The 20,198-nt window shown below is 33.8% G+C and overlaps 2 protein-coding genes across 3 annotated transcripts in view; one reads left to right on the top strand and one right to left on the bottom strand.

Annotated features, from left to right (window-relative positions):
• The first annotated feature begins 799 nt into the window (after positions 1-799).
• On the top strand, positions 800-2,918 carry LOC126776350 (uncharacterized). The gene is made up of 2 exons (XM_050498812.1): positions 800-863; positions 1,390-2,918. The coding sequence occupies exon 2, from the start codon at positions 1,398-1,400 to the stop codon at positions 2,916-2,918; it is 1,521 nt and encodes a 506-aa protein (XP_050354769.1). The 5' UTR covers positions 800-863; positions 1,390-1,397.
• A 683-nt stretch (positions 2,919-3,601) lies between these two features.
• LOC126776303 (rho guanine nucleotide exchange factor 17) overlaps positions 3,602-20,198 on the bottom strand; it is a 126,768-nt gene continuing 110,171 nt past the window's right edge. For both annotated transcript variants that reach the window (XM_050498708.1, XM_050498707.1), the window contains exons 4-20: positions 17,957-18,034; positions 15,051-15,233; positions 14,519-14,747; positions 13,463-13,775; positions 12,739-12,830; positions 11,935-12,157; positions 11,008-11,099; positions 10,750-10,880; positions 10,136-10,284; positions 9,565-9,657; positions 9,111-9,361; positions 7,743-7,923; positions 6,669-6,736; positions 6,169-6,305; positions 5,665-5,842; positions 5,423-5,593; positions 3,602-4,789 (exon numbers count right to left, since the gene is read on the bottom strand). In XM_050498708.1, the coding sequence (XP_050354665.1) occupies positions 4,503-4,789; positions 5,423-5,593; positions 5,665-5,842; positions 6,169-6,305; positions 6,669-6,736; positions 7,743-7,923; positions 9,111-9,361; positions 9,565-9,657; positions 10,136-10,284; positions 10,750-10,880; positions 11,008-11,099; positions 11,935-12,157; positions 12,739-12,830; positions 13,463-13,775; positions 14,519-14,747; positions 15,051-15,233; positions 17,957-18,034 (2,856 nt within the window). In that variant the 3' untranslated portion in view covers positions 3,602-4,502. The remainder of the gene's footprint in view (positions 4,790-5,422; positions 5,594-5,664; positions 5,843-6,168; positions 6,306-6,668; positions 6,737-7,742; positions 7,924-9,110; positions 9,362-9,564; positions 9,658-10,135; positions 10,285-10,749; positions 10,881-11,007; positions 11,100-11,934; positions 12,158-12,738; positions 12,831-13,462; positions 13,776-14,518; positions 14,748-15,050; positions 15,234-17,956; positions 18,035-20,198) is intronic.

Raw genomic sequence — 20,198 nt, 5'->3', positions numbered from 1 at the left:
TAAAATACACATTGCATCATCTATGATAGATAATATTTCTTTAATAGAAATATAAATTTTTGAGACTAAGTATACATGGAAACAATTTTATTAACTTATTATAATTTAATATTTTAATATAAAATAATTATTATAATTCGTCTTATATTTGTTTTAGACGTTAATTATCGATTTGAGGATCATTTCTTTACAGCTGGTAGAGCTTCTTACTGGTGGTAGAGCTTTGTGTAAGCTCGTCTGGCTAGGTACCACCCACTCATCAGATATTCTACCGCAAAACAGCAGTACTCGGTATTGTTTATTTTTTTTTGTTTATGTGCTTGTCAAATGCTAATCCGGAAAATTATTCAGTTGGATGTATTTTTATAACATTATTAACATTAATAGCATGATTAAGAATTTATTTAGATTCTTAAAATGTTTAATTTGTTAAACAAAGACAACAACGTGCCCATGTATGAACCTGTGACTTTTATATTTATTCCGTGCCTATTTATATTTACCGAACTATCTCACTTTAAACAATCAATATATATTAAGTAAAATAGTCTTTTTCGGTTAGATTTATTAAGACATTTAAAATAACAGTAGAACCTACCCTTACCGCAAGTCAAGAACAATAACATTGTTTTAATTTAATAACGGTCACATGTCCCAACAGGAATAGAGAATGAAAAATAAAAAATATATATATTTCTCTCTGCCACCCCTGGGGAGATCCGCCTACGACGCGTTCCTTTATATAAGCTGCACTGGTTTCTTTAGCGTTCACAAGCACAACATCAACCAATACGTTACCATCTCTCGACCGAAATCTCCTCATATTATCGTTCTAATATGATAATATAGTGGTTTATATACATGTAAGTATTACATTTATTTATTAAGATATATTACATTTATTTTATTAGTCCTTTGTACAATTAAAAATCATTACCGAATATTGTGCGTTCAAACATCGGGGAACAACAAAAAAGGTTATCATATATATTTATAATTCATCTCTAGCTCGATCGTGAAGGAAAATGTCTTGAGGAAACCTACATGTGTCGGATAAACTTCTGCCGCATAATCCACCTTCTCATCAAGGGGGACTTTTGCACAGTACAGTACAGTAACAGCCTGTAAATGTCCCACTGCTGGGAAAAGGCTGGGAATTTATAAGTTGTTACCTTACTTTTATTATTATTGTCTGTTGTAAACCCTAATGTATGTTAGTTAAACTCTTATAAAATTAACAAATGAGTATGAAAATTGTCCGTCAAGATGTAAAATCTATCTTTGTATCTAGATCATCATATCAGATGACTGGGCTTTTAAGGGTCTAACCAAGTCAAGCAAGTGAACTTATTGTATCGGACGCTTCTTTAATATTGTTTTTTTTTTCAGATTCTAACATGCGAATTAAATTACTTTTACTATTATTACTACTGTTCATATCAAACGATTTCGTATTCGGTAAAAATGGAAACAAAAGTAAATCGATTAAAGCTGTTAACAATAAACATGAAACCAATAAGAAAGAAAATAAAAGCCGCCTTAGAAGATCGTTAGACGATGACATAGAAAGCTTATTCGTACTTGGTAAAGATTTCCCGCAATTTGATCATAATTTGCAAGAACGAGGAAGAACAGTAAAGTTACGACCGATTGTCGAGAAAGAACCACCATTTTGGGGTACGAGAGGCAGAAGAGATAGTTCCTCAGACGAAACGGTCTCCAATCTGCAACTACCAATGTACAACCACCATAAAGGAAAAATTAAAAATTTGCAAAAACTACTTTTGGCCTTCGATGGCAAACATAGAAGAGATGAGGCGGAATCACCATTTTGGGGTAATCGTGGTAGACGCAATTCTGATGAATCTGATGAAAATGACATAGATCTTTTTTGGGCTAATAGAGGCAGAAGGCAAGACGAAGAACCTTTTTGGGGCACAAGGGGACGAAGAGAGGAAGATTCCCCTTTCTGGGGTAATCGAGGAAGACGTGAGGATGATGAACCTTTCTGGGGTAATCGAGGTAGAAGACAAGAACCTGAACCATTTTGGGGTACAAGAGGAAGAAGGGAAACTCTCGAGCCTTTTTGGGGTAGCCGTGGTAAGAAAAAAATGAAGAACCAATACATTGATAAAGAAGCGATTGAGCCGTTTTGGGGTAACCGAGCAAAATTGAAGGAAAAATTAAAAAATTCTATCATTGAAGAATTAGAAAATGTCCAAGACAATATCAGCAATTTATCAAAATTGAAACGAAACGATGTACCATACCCATTCTGGGTGAACAGAGGAAGAGATAGTAAGCTTAAATATTTATTTAACGGAGCTAAACGAGATCGCTTGGGTAATATGCCAAGTATCACAATTAAAACGACCAGCAATGAGGGACGGTATAAGCTACACGAACCGAACACAGTACACAATGACAGAATTTACGCTGAGGAACCTCGTTATATTTTAGTAGAACGAAATAGTCGTTCTTCACTGGAAGAGGATCCGTTTTATATATCCAGAGGCAAAAAATATAGTGCCATTGAATTGGTTAAAGATACTCGAAACAGACGTGGAGCGCTAGAAGAACTAGTAAAATCCGTTCGAAATGATCCTTACTATATAGCAAGAGGTAAAAAAGATTCAGACCCTTTGAAAATCGGAAATTCATCTTCGTTACGAGATCAATTACTAAAGACCAAGGATCTCGTTTGTTCTACTGTTGATCTTACATCAATGAAACATGAAGGGAATATAGTAAAAAGAGAGGCAAGTGACAATGAGAGAGATAGAAGAACTATCTTGAAAAAATTAGCCCTACAATTGCAAATGGATCCATATTTTGTTAGCAGAGGGAAAAAAAGCGAATCTTATAGCAGTTCGGATTTAGAGCAATTTATAAATAAAATAAAAGCTTTATGTAATTAGTATAACAAAGATGTATCTAATAAAGAGATTATGGCAATTTAACGATTATAAGTGACAAAGTGTCGATTCAATTATGAAATATTGTAAAAAAATGAAAAAAAAAATGTGTACCTTAGATGATGACTAGGCTGTAATAATTTATAAGGAACTACGAGTACATTAAAGATTGTTTTATTTAAATGATGTTTACCACAATTCAGTTTGAAAATAAATATAAAATTCTAGTAACTCTTGTTCGTTATCCAACGCAGCTAGTTATTTGGTTCTATTATTTTATATGCATATCGTTACATAAAAGCAATCATTTCAATTTAAATTACTATTTTCTTTTTTATAAGATATATATTTTTTATTTCAAATTTAAAGAAAAAATATATTGCGTTTCGTTAACATTATATATACATCTTTGATCTCGACATCTAAATATAACAAAGTACCGTTTAAAAAATTTCCGAACAAGTAAAAATTAAAAACCTACACAGTGTTTTATAAGCATACTTACAGTCTCACTTATAAAAGTTGTTTAGTTAAACATTGATTATCTCTTTCTATCATCATTGTTTTGACAGTTGAAAGAAGGAGACAGCCTCGTTGTACTAATCACCTCCTAAATATCATTAATTGATACAGTTGGTAAGCTTATAAAATAAGGATTTCATATAATAAAATAAAAACAAATGTAATAAGTGCGATTTGCATTTATTTATCTGCAGTAACGTTTTTACCTACATCAGCCACATAATAAAATAGTTACAAATCTTGCTCTCATTTCGACAATGGGTAGGTAACATAAAATAATTTCATTTGAGCAATAATTTTAATTTCTGTATAAGCTTCGCATTATCCACTTTAAGATAAAGGTACATTTACTTCATTAGAACTATTAAGATACCTACTAATAACAATTATATTGAATATTGTGATTTTACACAAGCATGTTTTATTATAAGTTCTCCTCGGTAACACGTTATAAGTGAATTATTTTTATGAACATATATTTATTTAATTCATTAGGTACACATTGATCATTTATCTATTTAAGATCGACAATTATTTAAATAGCGAAACAGTTACGGACATTCAACACATTCTATTGATATGATTAAATAGGTACACGTAAATTTTTCTAAAATATATTCTTGTGATATATCGTCGATTACGTACTTAAAAGTACGTTAGTGATCGATTATCTTAATTATGAAACTCTAAATAATACTGCAAGATGTTATAAATTTTATATTGACACATAATTTTTCATCTCTGATAAAATTTGACATTTCATGTCTTACTTAATCATTAATAATCTCAACACAGAATTCTATATGCCATAAAGGCGCAAAACAATCGAAATACCTTAAATTTAAAAATTTAATTCATATTAACATTTGTTTTAAAAAGCTGGAACATTTATTAATTAACAAAAACTTGTGATAAAATTAGGCTCTCCAACGATTAATTGCTATCGAATAGTTTATTAAGCAGTGTACGAAATTGTCACATGTATATTCTGGAACATTCGTTTGTCCTTTTTCGAAACTTTGCGTTTCGGGATTTTTCTGTAACCCTGTAGGCCGAAATATTTGTTCATACTCGCCAAAGAAGTAGATGATTTGTCGAATCTTCCCTCCCTGCGTCCTCTGTCATGGATGAACTTCTGAAGTCTTCATAACCATCTCCGCCAGAGATGATTAAAGTCTCCTTATTATTCTGCGTGGTTTCCGTCTGCTTTTGCAGTTTCTCGGCGTTTGTGGAGCGCCGACTCAAAGCTTTCGACTTCAAGCTCTGGGTCGGCTTCGTCGCAGGTTTCTGTGCCGCTGGATTTTCGACTATTGTCAGAAATCGTACATGACCAGTGTGGCCATATGTAATACCTGAAACCCAATAAGTAATAAAAGAAAATATAATCAGCGCAAATACACGACACATTTATTAAATTCCTAAAAGGCATAAATCGATTCCAAACGATAAATAAGCAAGCTAAATAGAAAGCACAGTTACTAATGATGAGATTCTCATCAAAGTATATACAATGAGGTCCCTTTTGTATAATTTTCATTTTTACCCAGTCCAATTAAAGACGAGGAAGATTAATAATATGGATAGAATGTAACAGGTGAAAATGAGGATACGACTGGACAATTCGATGAAAGGAAGAGGATGATAATGATGAAAATAATAATAATAATATCTTGGGACATTATTCACACACGGCCATCTGATCCCAAACTAAGCAGAGCTCGTGCTATGGAAACCAGACAACTGATATACTACATATACTATTTTTCTTTTGTAAATGCATACTTATATAGATAATTACACCCAGACTCGGGACAAACAGACATGCTCATGCACACAAATGTCTGTTCTGGGTGGGAATCGAACCGACAACCTTCGGCGTGAAAGGCAGGTATCTACCAACCACGCCAACCGGCTCGGCCAATGAATTAAAGACAAGCTACTCGTATCAACGAAAGTGCGTCGACTGTCGGCGAGGAGGCGCTCACCGGCCAGCGGCGGCACGGCGAAGGCGCCGGTGCGCCGGTTGGGCGCGTTGTGCAGCGGCGCCGTGAGCAGCACGCCGGCGCTCGTGCCCACCCACAGCGTGTCGCGGTGCGCCAGCAGCGCCGTCACGCGCAGGCACGCCGCCTTGTGCTGCCGGATGATGTCGTCGCAGCCTGCGCACACGGACTCAGCTGTTACATCGACGTCGCTCCGCGTCCTCGAGCGGTCCGGGCCGGTCGCGTACCGTGCAGCATCTTGGTGACGTGCGGCGTGATGTTGATCTCTGCGAGCTGCTCCCGGCTGCTCGCGTTGTAGCAGCGCAGCTGGGCCGCGTTGTGCAGAGAGAGCCAGATCGAGCCCCCGGCCACCGCCATGTGGCTTATCGGCTTCGTTTCTGAACTTATTTGGAATGTTTCGTCCACCTGTAGATACATCAAAAATGCCATCAATAACTGGCTTAAATATTCTTTAAGAATATGTTATTGTTAGGTACACTACTTCTCCGATAAGTGAATATATTTTGATGTAAGTAAATTTAGTAATTTATGATTCTACTACATTTTAATTAAGTTGTATTAAAAAGAAACTTTTCTTAATCCGTGGGCTAAAATGAATAAAATTTCTTGTACTAAATTGTCTCCAGCACCAAAAGGATGAAACTGGTTTAAAATTCAGTTGCAAGTTCCGATTCACGCATACGTATGTACTATCCAGCAGATAATTATTAAAAGATAAACTGGAACAGTACCTGCAAGGTATGCGGGTTTATAATCTTGATGGAAGAGTGCGTGGCGCACCACAGCCGGCTCTCCGACAGCAGCATGCTGCTCACGGGGGTGTTGCCGCTGCCCACCGGGATGGTGCAGCGCTCCGACCACGACCCATCTGTGCACCACGACTTATATGAGCTTGGGGACGCCAATATGATATACATAAATTGGTTAAGTCTTCAAAATATATTTATTAGCTAATCACCGCTTTCGTAAATAACAAACTTGAAATATGTCAAAAGTACTTTCCTCCTTTCCATGAATGTAATAAAAAAGATTCTTTAAATTTAAACTAACGTTGTTAATTGGGATATTAGTTAATGCTGTCCTCTTCTTTCAAATGGCATACCAATAATACAAAAAGATAAACACCAGTGTTGAAATTAGCATATTATATAAAGCCGTAAATATCTACAATTTTCAAATTGTTAATGTCGGTTTTTAGCCTCCGACTTAAAAAGAGTTAGTTATATTTTACCGATATCTCTGCAATAGACAACCAGATCACCGTTTCCAAGCGCCACAAATACTTTTCCCTCCACGAAACTGAAATTAAAAACAATATATTGTTATATAAAATACTAAAAATATTTAATTTTGAGAGGTTTATTCATTAACTAAGGATTTACCCACGACTCAACTCCTTTCATTATTCTGAATTGCTACACCAATTATCATCTCTTTCTTCAAATAAACTCAGGGTTCCATTTTCAAAAATCGTCAATAGTATTAACTTACTTTATAGTGTAAAAGGAATCCGTATGCAATTTTTCATTGTGCTAGCCCCAGTAGGCTGGGCATTGATATGTCAGTCAGTCAGTTATTCTTTTATATAACTGCCTCGTTGGTCTAGTGGCTTCATATAAGGCCGCAGACCCCGAGGTCCTGGGTTCAATTCCCAGGTCGGGCCAATAAAAAGTTATTGGGTTTTTCTGTCAGAAAAGTCTCAATAGCAGTCCGGAGTCTGGAAGTTGGAAGTGTGTACACTCCCGTGCTTCGGAAAGCACGTAAAGTCGTTGGTCCTGCGCCTGAAGTATTTCCGATCGTGTCGGATTGCCGTCCCATCGGATTATGAGAGTTAGGGAATAGAGAGTGAGTATATCCTGCGTAGTTGGCTAATCTCTCTTGAGATTGGCCACTGTGGCCAAAATCGGTCTGGAGGACATTATTATTATTCTTTTATACATATAGACGATCATAATAATACTTATTAAACATCTAATGAGAAAAAGTGACACTCCCAATTGTGAAGTATGTGGTGTAATAGATGATGTTTCACATTTGTTATTGGCATGTGTTCGTAACCACTATTTGAAAGAAATATTAATTATGAACTAATTTTATATTTTATAAATATTGGTGTTTTTAATTCTTTTCTTAGTAAACCTTCGAGTATTTCCGCAATTAAAATATGTGAATTTGTTAGTGATTCTCTCGAACTGAATTAGTCTTAGTATTTGAGCCTTTTTGAATTAATTTAGTGTGTAAAAATGGGCGAAATATAGGCTGCCTATAAATGCCCCTTAAAAATACCAGATAAAATAATACTTACACAATGGAATGCACTCCAGAATTGTGTTGTAGTTTCACTTTGTTCTTCTTGATTCGTATATTGTCTAAGCAATTATAGACGTGTATACAGCCGTCCTCAGTACCGAGCCACATCGTCGGCTGGTTGGCTGTTGTGGTGCTGTCTTCGGATGACTGTCTACTGGCTGGTGATGACAGAGTACCTGATGATAATACTTGATCTTAGTAATCATAAAGGCCAATAGACCATCATTATATAACTATTCAACTGCCAACTATCGATTCTAAGAAAGATATAATGAATTCCATGTATTATTTTAACTGATTTACGTATAAAACAATGATAAATGGTACAGCTGGGATGTTACTACAATTAAACATATTAGTAATTTATTTACGACAATATCTAGATACAAAAAATTTAAAACATTAAAGTCGAGTTTTAATTTTAGTTCTCCTTTATAATGCGATATTTTGTTTCAATATTATAAAATAATAAAATAAAATATCAATATATAATAAATATATTACGTTTATGTGTGTTATTTATCTTCTTAATGCCTTCAAGCATTAAGTCCGCCATTTATACCAGTTACACTAATTTAAACGGTAGTTTTAATAAAAATAATACAAAATACAACAACATATAATTATAAAACACATTTTTTTTTTAATAATATATAAAGAAAATTCATACCAGCCATCACACGTCCAGGAACTACGTTGCAATGAAAGGGTACAAAGTTGATTATACGGAAAGGAAAAACATGCACTGAGCACAAACTATTAAAAAAGATTAATGTTAGTTTGAATAAATTAAAATGGAAATAATACCTAAGGTAATTTTAATATAAGATATGTAACTTGTTAGTAGACTAAGGGGTTACATTGTGCTAATAATGATTTACAGATTGACATTTTTGAAGACAGTTCTATATCATATTACTTGGTTAATTGACATTTAATTTAACGTACTTAGAGATAAAAGTTCGTTTTAAAAGCAATAAGAATATTACATTGAATTTTACACAAACAATGGACTCGGAAAGAAACATAATCTTTTTTCTTATGGTTATATATATATTTTAATTATATATCCAAGTTTGAGTGTTTCTTCGAATTTTATATGAAAATATCATATGATATATGAATTTTTTTATAACATGACTTTACATTGAGAAATGTAAATTACATACTGTAAAAGATGTTTATAAAATAAATTAATAAACGATGAACGCTTTAGAATAATTGAGTTATACTGAAAATAACCTAAAAATCCACATATTTAGTTTATTGATGAGTGCAATAAAAAAGGGTATGATTGTTAAGAAAAACATTACTGACTTTTAAAAAGAAAACGAATTATAATCATTAAGTAAAATAACCTTACCAGAGGTTATCCCCATTGCTTGTTTATCAACCGCTGGATTGGAGCTGGACTTCATCACGGGGTGTACTGGTATGTTCTGTCCGGTGTGAGGAGTGCTGAGGCTCTTGCTATGGTTAGGAGTGAGAGTCCGATGGTTCCCGAGGGTCAAGTTGTGGAGACGGAGGCTAGCTGATTCCTGGCTCCTCTCGGACTGAGCGTCCTGGTTTTCGCTGGTCGATGAACCGTCGTCTTCATCATCACTTGATGATGAACTAATTGGGGAAACAAATCCAACTTATTTGTTATTGACAATAAGAGTTAACTAAAGAAAAATAGTGTTATTATAAATTATATCTTTGTACCGTTGCAATTAAAACGAATGTTTACTTTCGCATTATTTTTAATATAATCTTGTAAAATTGTTATAATACAAGACTTTCCTCGGATTAAGTGATATTCTGATTACTATATTTACCTGTCTAGTCGTATATTCTTGCAGCTCTCATCTGGATCCGAAATGCTAATGCCGGGCTTAGTGGATCCTGAACTATTTAAGGAACTTGTACTTCTGCAAATAATATAAGTGATTTTAAGAAATATAATCTTGAATAAATACATGATTTACCAAATACTTTTCAACAAAAATCAATCGAAAGTGTACTTGTTGGCAAATTGAACGACATTAATAATCTCACACGTCGTTTTCCAATTTTAAATGTGTTTGAAAGTAATTGATTTTCTAACTTCCTTGAATACTATATAAAACATTCGAGATTGAATCGAAATAAGCGTTTTTTTTTTAATTTATTTAATGTAGGTAGACAGACTGTCAAATGGGCCATCTGATGGGAAGCGTTCACCGCGGCCGATAAACATCGGTACCGTATAAAACGATCATCTCTCACATCGGCGAAGCGCCATCAACGTCGGGAACCAATTACATGAAACACGACGACGTATTTCGTCCGGTGGCCGACAAGCACCGAATATATTTCGCCCGGTGGCCGACAAGCACCGAACACGTAACAGAAGTCAGAAGCGCTCACGGTATGTCGAGCGAGCGCTGCGGCGCGGGCGGCACGCAGGCGACGCACAGGATGCGCGCGTTGCACACGCCGTTGCACGACGTCACCTGCGGCCGCGGCGACAGCGTCAGCACGCACACCTGCCCCACGTAGCCGTCGCTGTTGCACACCTGCGCGGACCACGGACGAGGCTTTCGTATTTACTCAACGTTTATGGTTTTGTATCGCTCAATATTTATTTATAATATATGTTAATATTCCTGAATTACTTTTTGCGGCACGTAGGACTATTTTCTAATTGGTTATTTATTTTAAAATCTACTAAGCTATTTACAATAAATAGTTAAAAAAGGTTATTAGCACCGGCAAAACCCCTCGGATTTCATCTTACATTAGGCAGTAGCCTGTTCGTTCATTCGACTTTAAATTTTTGCAATGGTATGTTACCATTAAATAAACAAATTGTCATTTCAATTAGTAACGAAATTTAGTAACGAAAAGTCTTTAGTAGAAGTACACATAACTTTAACAATTTGGGTTGAAACTTAGGAATTCGAAATATAAAGGAACACGACTTCGCAACACAAAAGTTATCAATTACATTATCCTTAACAGAACACAGTTTATAGACTTACCCATACGTCAGGTGACTGTCCTTTCGGTGGGAGAGTGGGAGCCGCACACGTGAATTGCAGACCAGCTCGAGTTTTACGTATTGGAACTGGGGATAGGAATTCAGGGGCTGGTCTTTCTTGACCATATACACCTGAAATGGATATATCAAATATTACACCATAAATTACCGTCAATTAGTTGCTAAATATAACCACTTAATAACAAAAATATTTAAAAATATTCTAATTATTTTTTTTTGATTTGATTTTTATACTTACATAGCTTCTGTTTGGTATCATTTATTAATTCCTCCCAATTACTCCTCTTCTCAGTTTTGGAAAAAATGATAGTGAGGTTTTCTGGTCCGCTCCTAGAATAAAAACTACAACATCACAAAGCGTTGTAATCGTACTTGCAATGCCTAACACTGTGAATAATAAACTAATTAGTTAATATTATTAAATTAATAATCAATTCACAATTCAAATGATTATTCAAAATAATTGGCTTAACTTTATAAATTGTTCAATTTATTGAATAAATTGTTTAATTCGCTTTTTAAATAAGACAGAAAACTAATTAAAATAGAAAGAATTAAATGCGATTTATAGTTGTTTAATTTACAATAGTTGTTTTGCGTAGAAAAATTATGATGTAATACAGTTTATTTATTTATTTATTTATTAAGAATCTCCAACAAAGGATACACAGTTACGAGTACATAAAATCGAAGAATAATATTTTAAAATATGTGTGCTCCTTCAATTAAAGGAGACCACAGCAAGCACATAAATAATGACAAAACAGAAATTTAAAAAAAATATAAAATAAATGTTACATAGTGGTACTTAATAAAAAACATAAACTATAAAAAGGTAAACAATGGTTAAACTAAATATAACATATTATAAAATTTATTGATATAATTAAATTAAGTAATTAATTACATATATGCAAGTATTCAAAGTGTTAATTTGAATATAATAAAAATATATTATTATATCTTTTTTTTGGAACACACCACTTGCTACAAAATTATTGCCTAACAATCGTTAAGCTTGTCGTTTAGTCGAGCAAGCTGCCTGGAAGGGTTATATAAATGCATATTCCAATAAAACAAAAATGTCTAAGAGTGACAGGCTAATTTGTAGGTCGAATAAATAAAGGGTACAGAAGCCGTTGATAAACAAAACCTTAATACTTACGATGTACTGACACTCATCTCCATGTAACAGAGCTGCGTGTCGCTGTTCTGCCTCTCAGACAGCTGCCGGTTGACGGTATGCAGCATTTCCCTCACGAGCTCCTCTAGCTGGGAGTGCTGCGTGTGCAGCGCTGCCACATGCTCCGATATTTGTGTTAATGTATTCACATCTTCTGTAAGTGTTTCTACTTCATGCATTATTCGTCTTATGTTTTCGTCTTTTGCTAAAATTATATGAAATACATTATTACTAAACCATTTGATTTGGCTTCGTGTAAAAAAGCCCGAGTATACTCATGCATTATTCTGCAGAACAGGTCGGTGTCGCTGTGGTTGTTTGTAGGTTGATTGAACCATCGTTACAGGCAATGGGGATATAACACCATATTTCATGCAGTTTGTCTTGGTAAATATTTTTATTATTAATGTCTAACGACGGTGACCACATACCGACCAATATACTGTTTCGTCTTGTCTATTAAACTGTACGTCTAAGCTGTCATCTTCTCCTCTGAAATCTTATATTAAAATTGAAAATGTATAAGCTAACACAAAAATCTTACGAAATTTAGAGCTTTACATATAGCTCAATTAACCACAGCGTAACATAAATTTTAATATCCCACAGCTGGACCAGATACTCTTGTCTTTTTGATGATTAGATTTAAAACGCTGCAGCTTAGAGGACATGAGTGCAATTCAATTTTATAATTAAAACATTCCACGATCCAAATTAAAGTCGTATCGTTGCCATAAAAAATATCATAAAGTAAAATTTATTTCTCTTATGTATGTAATATCTTACCTTTAACGATTTCAACATCAGCCAACGATATCCTCATTAGAAGTTTATACTTGTTCCCTTCCATCTGACTAGCAATACTACTTTGATATGTTCTGTAATGAATTTAATAATACGTTGTAACTTTTATATACTAGGCTACAGGAAAATGAACAAAGAAACTCGTTTTTTTTTGTTTACAAACATTTTTTAATGAGCATAAGAACTATATTTTCTTACAAAACATTACTCATGTTATTCTCAATCTACTAAATCTTGTAGTGGGATGATAAATGGAGTACATAAAAATGCTTTAAGCTTTCGAATCGATAATATTACGAGTTTGTGCTACTGAGATATTATTTGATGACTAATTTTTTTTTTTTGTGATATTAGATTTATTTTTCTTTACTTTTTTTTTACTTTATTACAGATTCATTTACATTAAGCCGTAATTATTATTTTTTAAGAAAAAATGTTAATCAGAATCAGATCGGTTTTTGATTCATACCATTACTTAATAAATGTGACTTCAAATATTTACTATACGTTATTGCACATAAGTTGCCATAAGCATGGATTTAATGTTGCTGCATTCTTTGTTATACCAAGAGATACGCAAAATTAGTCAGCAGGTGTGCAAAATAGGACTAAAGTATAAGTATTAATAAACACAATATTGTATAACACATAATATGTACTGCAAAAACGAAGTAAATATAAAATGAATGAACTATATAAAACTTACGGAATGGGTTTCTTTATAGTGCCAGTCCTTCTTTTAACGCTGGTTATCAGTAGCGTATCGTTGAATAGGAACAGCGCTCTGTCTTTAATTGTTCCTTGCGCTGACGGCATCGTGACCATTTCATGTCTTATAAACGTCCTATCAGCTGTCACCAAGTTTGATAGACCTTCAATCATTTGCTCGAGTTCTCTGAGAGTTTGCTGCTGTTGTTCCAACTCTAAGCTTTCTCTCTCTGTGCAGTTTATCAGCTCTAAGAGATCGTGGATCTCTTTTTGAGCTTCGAGGAGCAATTTGTGGTCGGGATGTGATTGATCTGTAAATTAAATGCTCAAATATTGCTGGAATTGATTTTGGATTTCTTCTATAACTATATAATGCAATATGGTTGTATGACAAATTTATAAGAAAATAATATTTTAATTAATTTCGTATAATATAGTTTTGTATTATGTGACGGCCACATTATCTCGTAAAGTTTCGTTTCGCGTTCTAAATATAACTGTGCATGTGTGTATTGTCATTTAAAAAAAACTTTGCAATTTAAAAATGTCGGGATAATTCAAAACAAAAGGACAAAAGTGAATTAGCCGTAAGAAAAAATGAAAACCGCTGTAAAGGCGAGATGACGCGAGGTATAGCTAACCGCACAAACTTTTTCTCGATAAAAGCCTAAATTAATGTGATGTAAAGCAATTTACTGACAGGCGAGCGAAGGGCAGTCTAAATCGCTTGAATTTCGCAAAATGACAAATTGCTTGTCCAGATGTGTTACAACGCAATTCAACAACGCAAATTCGCCTAATCGCGACAGAGTAACATCATAGCAAATAATTTCATAGATATTGTAATCGTCTGACGCGCAATGATCCAGATGAATCATTTAATAAAATTGAAAATTTATAAAACCGTATAGTTTGGTATGAAAACATTAGTCTTTCATCAATTTTGACCTAGATTAATGATACAAAGAGGTTATTCACACATGCCCAATTGAATTCAACTTTTGTTTATGATGAAAGAGAGCTAAATGTGATTTGTATTTAAAATATTATGTACCTGTATGTTTTATCAGCCTTTGTATTAAGAGCTTGTAACTCGGGAACTTCTGAACTGGTTTTATAAGAAGATTGTCCAGCGATAGTTTGCCTTTATGGTCCCTTGCCATAGCGTCCAGGAATTTCGCAAACGCTGGCCTCGAAGCTGCTGCATTCTTTATAGTTTCTTTCGCTTTCTTTAAATTGTTGATGAAGGACATGTAAGTGTCCATTACGGTGGGTTTGGTAAACTAAAAAGATAATGAAGAAATCTATTAATTTAAAGACTAATTAAATTAACCTTCAAGCACAGAAGGAAATTGGATTGAGGTAGACATATAATTTGTTTAATAACAGGATAATAATAGCTGATGAAAACGATAAGCTATTGAATCTAATAAAGCAATAAATACGCACAGAGCTAGAAATTGAACAACAAAAAAAATTTACACGCGCACTAAAAGAATTGAAAACTTTTAATTTTATAAGGACAAAGGTTATCTCATTTGATCTTTTAATCTGCTGATACTAAGTGATAAGTAGTATTAATTTACCACATCTAAGAAAACGTCGCCAACTTTCTGCTGCAGATCCCATTGTTCCAGCCTCCGCCTCAACTGCTCGAGGAAAACTTGGTGAACGTTCAGTATCGCCGGTACTTGGTAAAATATTTCGTCCACCACAAACGCATCGAGGAGACCAGCATTCTCTGGACTCTTAAGTGGTTGTAGGTATTTCTGTTAATTGCAATTAATGAAATATTTTAAAATCATTACGCGAAAAGTTTTTGTTTTCATATAAAGTAAGTATACAAATGATTAATATATTAATTAGTATTTTTAAACATAGACCTTATAATTAACAATCTTTATTTATATCAAAATATTACCCGTACATCAAGTTCATGATAATATTTTAAATTATTTGTCAGATTTTTTTAACATATAAAATATATCACGAATTCTTATAGGTATTTATGGCGATAGTGGAAAAATATATGTCACTAAGAATATATAAATGTCAATGCCATTATACTATTATCTAAGCAATTAATTTAGCAATCTAGCGCTGCTTAGTGCTACATCTAACGTAATACAATCAACAGCTGAGCCACTAAGTGTCGCTGTGGAGCGGAAAATTTGCCACTGTGGTAAGGGGTGTCGTCTTAACGCGACTAATAAAACGCAAATAAAATTATTCGCTTATTTGACTTTCATTTGCATAACAAACATAAAATAAAAGCATCTTAAAAACTTAAGTATTTTTACATAAAATTAAGAATGAATTTAAATTCTATTGATATTGATGAATTTCGCAATACAAAAGGCAAATTGTATTGTATTTTAGTAGAGTAGATATAATATATATACCATAATAAAAATGGAATAAGGCTCATTCCACTAATAATTAGCCCTCGTGACAGGGCTTGTGGGAACACCAAAGATCAATTCAATACTTTGCATTGCAATGTAATACAGTGGATATCTAAGATATTGCCGTCGGTACATTGGACTGTATAATTTGAATGTACACGGTACAATACTAACCTCACAGTACAGTAACAGCCATGGTAACCATTTACCCATACATTTATTTCTGATATTAAATATATACGGAATAATAATAAAAATGTCCTCCAGACCGATTTCAGCCACGGCGGCCAATCTCAAGAGAGATTAGCCAATTACGCAGGAGAAATTTTAGTGCACAAGTGTGTGCGCAAACAGGTGCACACTCTATTCCCTAACTCTCATCATCCGATGGGACGGCAATCCGACACTACCGAAAAGAGTTCAGGCGCAGGACCAACGGCTTTACGTGCTTTCCGAGGCACGGGAGTGTACACACTTCCAGCTTCCAGACTCCGGATTGCTACTGAGAATTTTCTGACAGAAAAACCCAATAACTTTCTATTAACCCAACCTGGAAATTGAACCCAGGATCTCCATGTCTGCCTCCTTATATCAAGCCACTAGACCTACAAGGCACTCGGACTGATACGAAATACTCATTATAATAAAGAGTAAGATTGATTTGAAATTGAGAGTATTGAATAATTTAAAGAAAAAGTAAACCCGAATTTACATTATATAAATAAATACGAAACTTGTTAAGATATAATAAACAAATTAGGTGGCAATATCATATTTAAATTTAAATTAGGATCAAATAATTCATAAATCTTCAAACTATCAATCGTTCAATTCACATTTTAATCATCCCACGAAACAGTATCAAAGAAATACATCAATGGAATAAGGAAAATCCGTGCAATCATGCCAAAAATTTGCCAGCCCTGATATTTCGATGAGCACGTAAATATCATGAATTTGTCACCCGCCACTTAATTTAGAACGGATGAACGGACAGAGTTATTATTATAATTTTATGATGCCCTTATAACTCAGAAAAGTGACATCTAAAATACGTACGAGACTCATTCAAGCGATAATATTTCGTATACGCTTCAAATAAAGTTCATAATGGTGTGTAATTTGTTTTACTTTGTGAGGAATGGTGATTTAAGTTTTTGAAGACTACATTTTACGATATACATTTGACGAAAATTTAATATACTCTTCAATATCAAGGTTATAGACAACTGCGCAGAAGATTAAACAAGTGTGCAGTGCAATGCAACAAAGAAGCACTTTCTAATTCCTCAGCATAATAGATGAATCAATGCAGGGAAGACAATCCGACAAAACGGAAATGTCTTTCCTTTCTTCAACAGGGCCAATAGCTTGTTATGCTTTTCGAGATATGGGAACTTAATATTGACTAAGTTTCTTACTGCTAGCCTTACGAAAAACTTCAAAAATTTAACCCGGGATTATTAACTCGGGACTTATGTACCCTTGAAATCTAACCACAAAACCAATAATAGGCAATTTAAAATAAGTAAATTGATTATTATTCTGTCCTTGTGTTAACAAGACTCACTCAATCTTCTATATATAGTTATACATAATGGAGATTGAAATTATATTACTGCTTGAATAATACTGCTAGAAATATTGCCATTATGTATCGATTTTTAAATAATGTTCTAAAATATATTACTTAACATTAATAAGGTGCTGTCTATGATCTACGTAATTTAACCGGATGCGTCTCTTCGCCTGTATTAGCTGATACATAAATAATTCAGTGATATTGATGTCCCTCCTGGCCGATATCAGTCAGGTCATTCTCAATACATATAACTTCGCAGAAGATATTACATTACTAAACTACGTGCACACACACAGGTAAACTCTCAGTTCCCTTATTCTCATCCGATGGGACAACACAACAAGAAAAACAGTAACGGCGTTACTACGAACTGTGTTCCACCGGCATTACCAGGGTGTCAGGTTTTACAGTCTAAAAAACTAGACACTAGACCATCGAAACAGTCGTACTGACGACATCACTGTATATTACTTCAAATATGGCGTAATATTAGCATTTCATTTACCTTGACTAAAATCTCCAACGCTTCTACGTAAGACTTTTCAGTCTCGTACAGTTCGACCACCACGTGAGTCCGTGTGTCCTGAAAGAAAAAAAAAACTGTATTAAAAAACACATTTCATCAATTTTAAATGTACCTAAAAATTAAAAATATAATATTTACATAAATATTAAATAATATTCCATCGTTCTTTGACATCAAAATATATTATAAAATATATTAAAAAAAAATTAATGCTTTATCACACTTTATTTTTGAACAGACAACAAAAGAACGTTACGCAACAACTTTCGACGTCCAACTTGTACTGTAACAAACAATCGCCGTTCTGTAAACTGTCTAACTTGTATCATTCGGACTTAACTTCGTAATAATTGATGAGATATTGATCGAACGACTATTGAGTATATAATAGCCACTCGGTTATTCAAATGGTAATAATTTACTATCGACTGACATAATTGGGTAAAATCTGGTGACATTATCAATATTATTATTAGTGTCGCTTTTTGGGGGCTGAGAATATTTATCAATGCTGTCCAGTCTGAAATAATTCTTCTTTTTAGCGGCTTTTGTGTTAAACACTGATTTTGCTCTTTCTGTCATTATTAGTTTGACACTTGAAAGAAGAAGAAACAACATTGTTTAAGTAATACCTGCTGAACGTTTACAACAAATAGAGAGGTAAGTTTTTTTTTTTGGAGTTTTGACACGGAAGCATTTGGATTGGCGCCCTCCAGCCAGGTGGACCGACGACCTTAAGAAGGTGGCGGGCACCAACTGGATGCGGAAGGCGGAGGACAGGGAGCTTTGGCGCACCTTGGGAGAGGCCTATGTTCAGCAGTGGACAACGATTGGCTGTTGATTGATTGATTGAATGAAATTGATCACATAAATTTATTCCATAACCTTAAATATATATTTATTTATAACAACAAAATATTAATATTTAATTTTTATTCTTGACACTCATAAGCCTTGTCAACTTTTTTGGGTATACTATATGATAGAAATTTTTATAATATCAGCTATTAAGTCTATCAGCTAGTCAGCTAATGAGACTTGATGGTCCACGAAAGATGTGAATCTTAACCGCTGATTTCGAGTTCAAACTCAGGAAAGCGCCCCTGAATTTTAATGTGCTTAATTTGTATTCTTAATTCATCTCATGTGAAGCGGTGAAGGAAAACATTATGACCTGCATTTGACAGATGAAAATCTGCCAGGTGTATCCACTATCCCGCTTTGGAGTAAGCTACAAACATTCTCTTCAAAAAGAAGGTCTTAGCCCAGTTCTGGGACATTTACGGGCTATTACTTTAAGGCTTTTACGACACGACGAAGGTTAAATCTTGATGGTGGTATCATGTTGTTTCACTATACTCTCACTTATATAAGTATACATAATTATGGCCTTCGAAACATGCAAGTTTTTTAACGATATTGTAACCGCTTTGAATTAAAAAAATCCATGTATTACTTTAACATTGCAGAAATGTTAAAGCTAAGCTTACTTAAACATTTAATTTAATTCAGAAATCTTATATTTAATACTAAAGAGTGAATTTTATGAATCGTGTTTTAATTTTATGTCCAAAAATAACGGAAACTAATTAATTCATAGTTCTGAAATATATTATCTAATATATAATAGTTTTTTTTTTATATAAATACTATAACAGTTTTAATGTTACAAATACAATGAATTACATTTCACGTTATAATTAGTTATGTCCGTTAAAATTGTTATTAAATTCACTTCATACGAAACCTTATTCAGTAGCAGTAGTAGACATATTGAATACAATATTTTATGAGTTATCGATCGCACGTCGAGGTCGAAGTAGATAAGGGCCTTTAGAATCTTAAATCATGATTTTATATATGATAGTGTTGTGGGAAGTAGGTCAGGATGAAACGTGTGATTTAGGCTTTATAATAGGCTATCATTACGTTGAAATGAAAGATAGAATATATAATACATTTACATACATTGGTGCGGTTCTGTAGTACTATATTTACTGGTGGTAGGGCTTTGTGCAAGTTCGTCTATTAAGTCTATTAAGTCTATCAGTTCGATTGGTACTATCCACTTAATTAGCCTGTTACCGTCAAATGACTACTTAGTTACTTGTTTGAAGAGTTAATTGAGCTTTAGATTATAGGAACAAGGGACGTAACATCTTATTTCCTAAGGTTGGTGCCGCAGTGGCGATGGAATGGTTATTATTTCTTACAATGTTTA

Source organism: Nymphalis io, chromosome 20, assembly GCF_905147045.1.
Source record: "Nymphalis io chromosome 20, ilAglIoxx1.1, whole genome shotgun sequence".
In the NCBI taxonomy this organism is placed as follows: domain Eukaryota; kingdom Metazoa; phylum Arthropoda; class Insecta; order Lepidoptera; family Nymphalidae; genus Nymphalis; species Nymphalis io.
The sequence above is the reverse complement of the archived record's forward strand: the minus strand, read 5'-3'. Positions and strand labels throughout refer to the sequence as shown.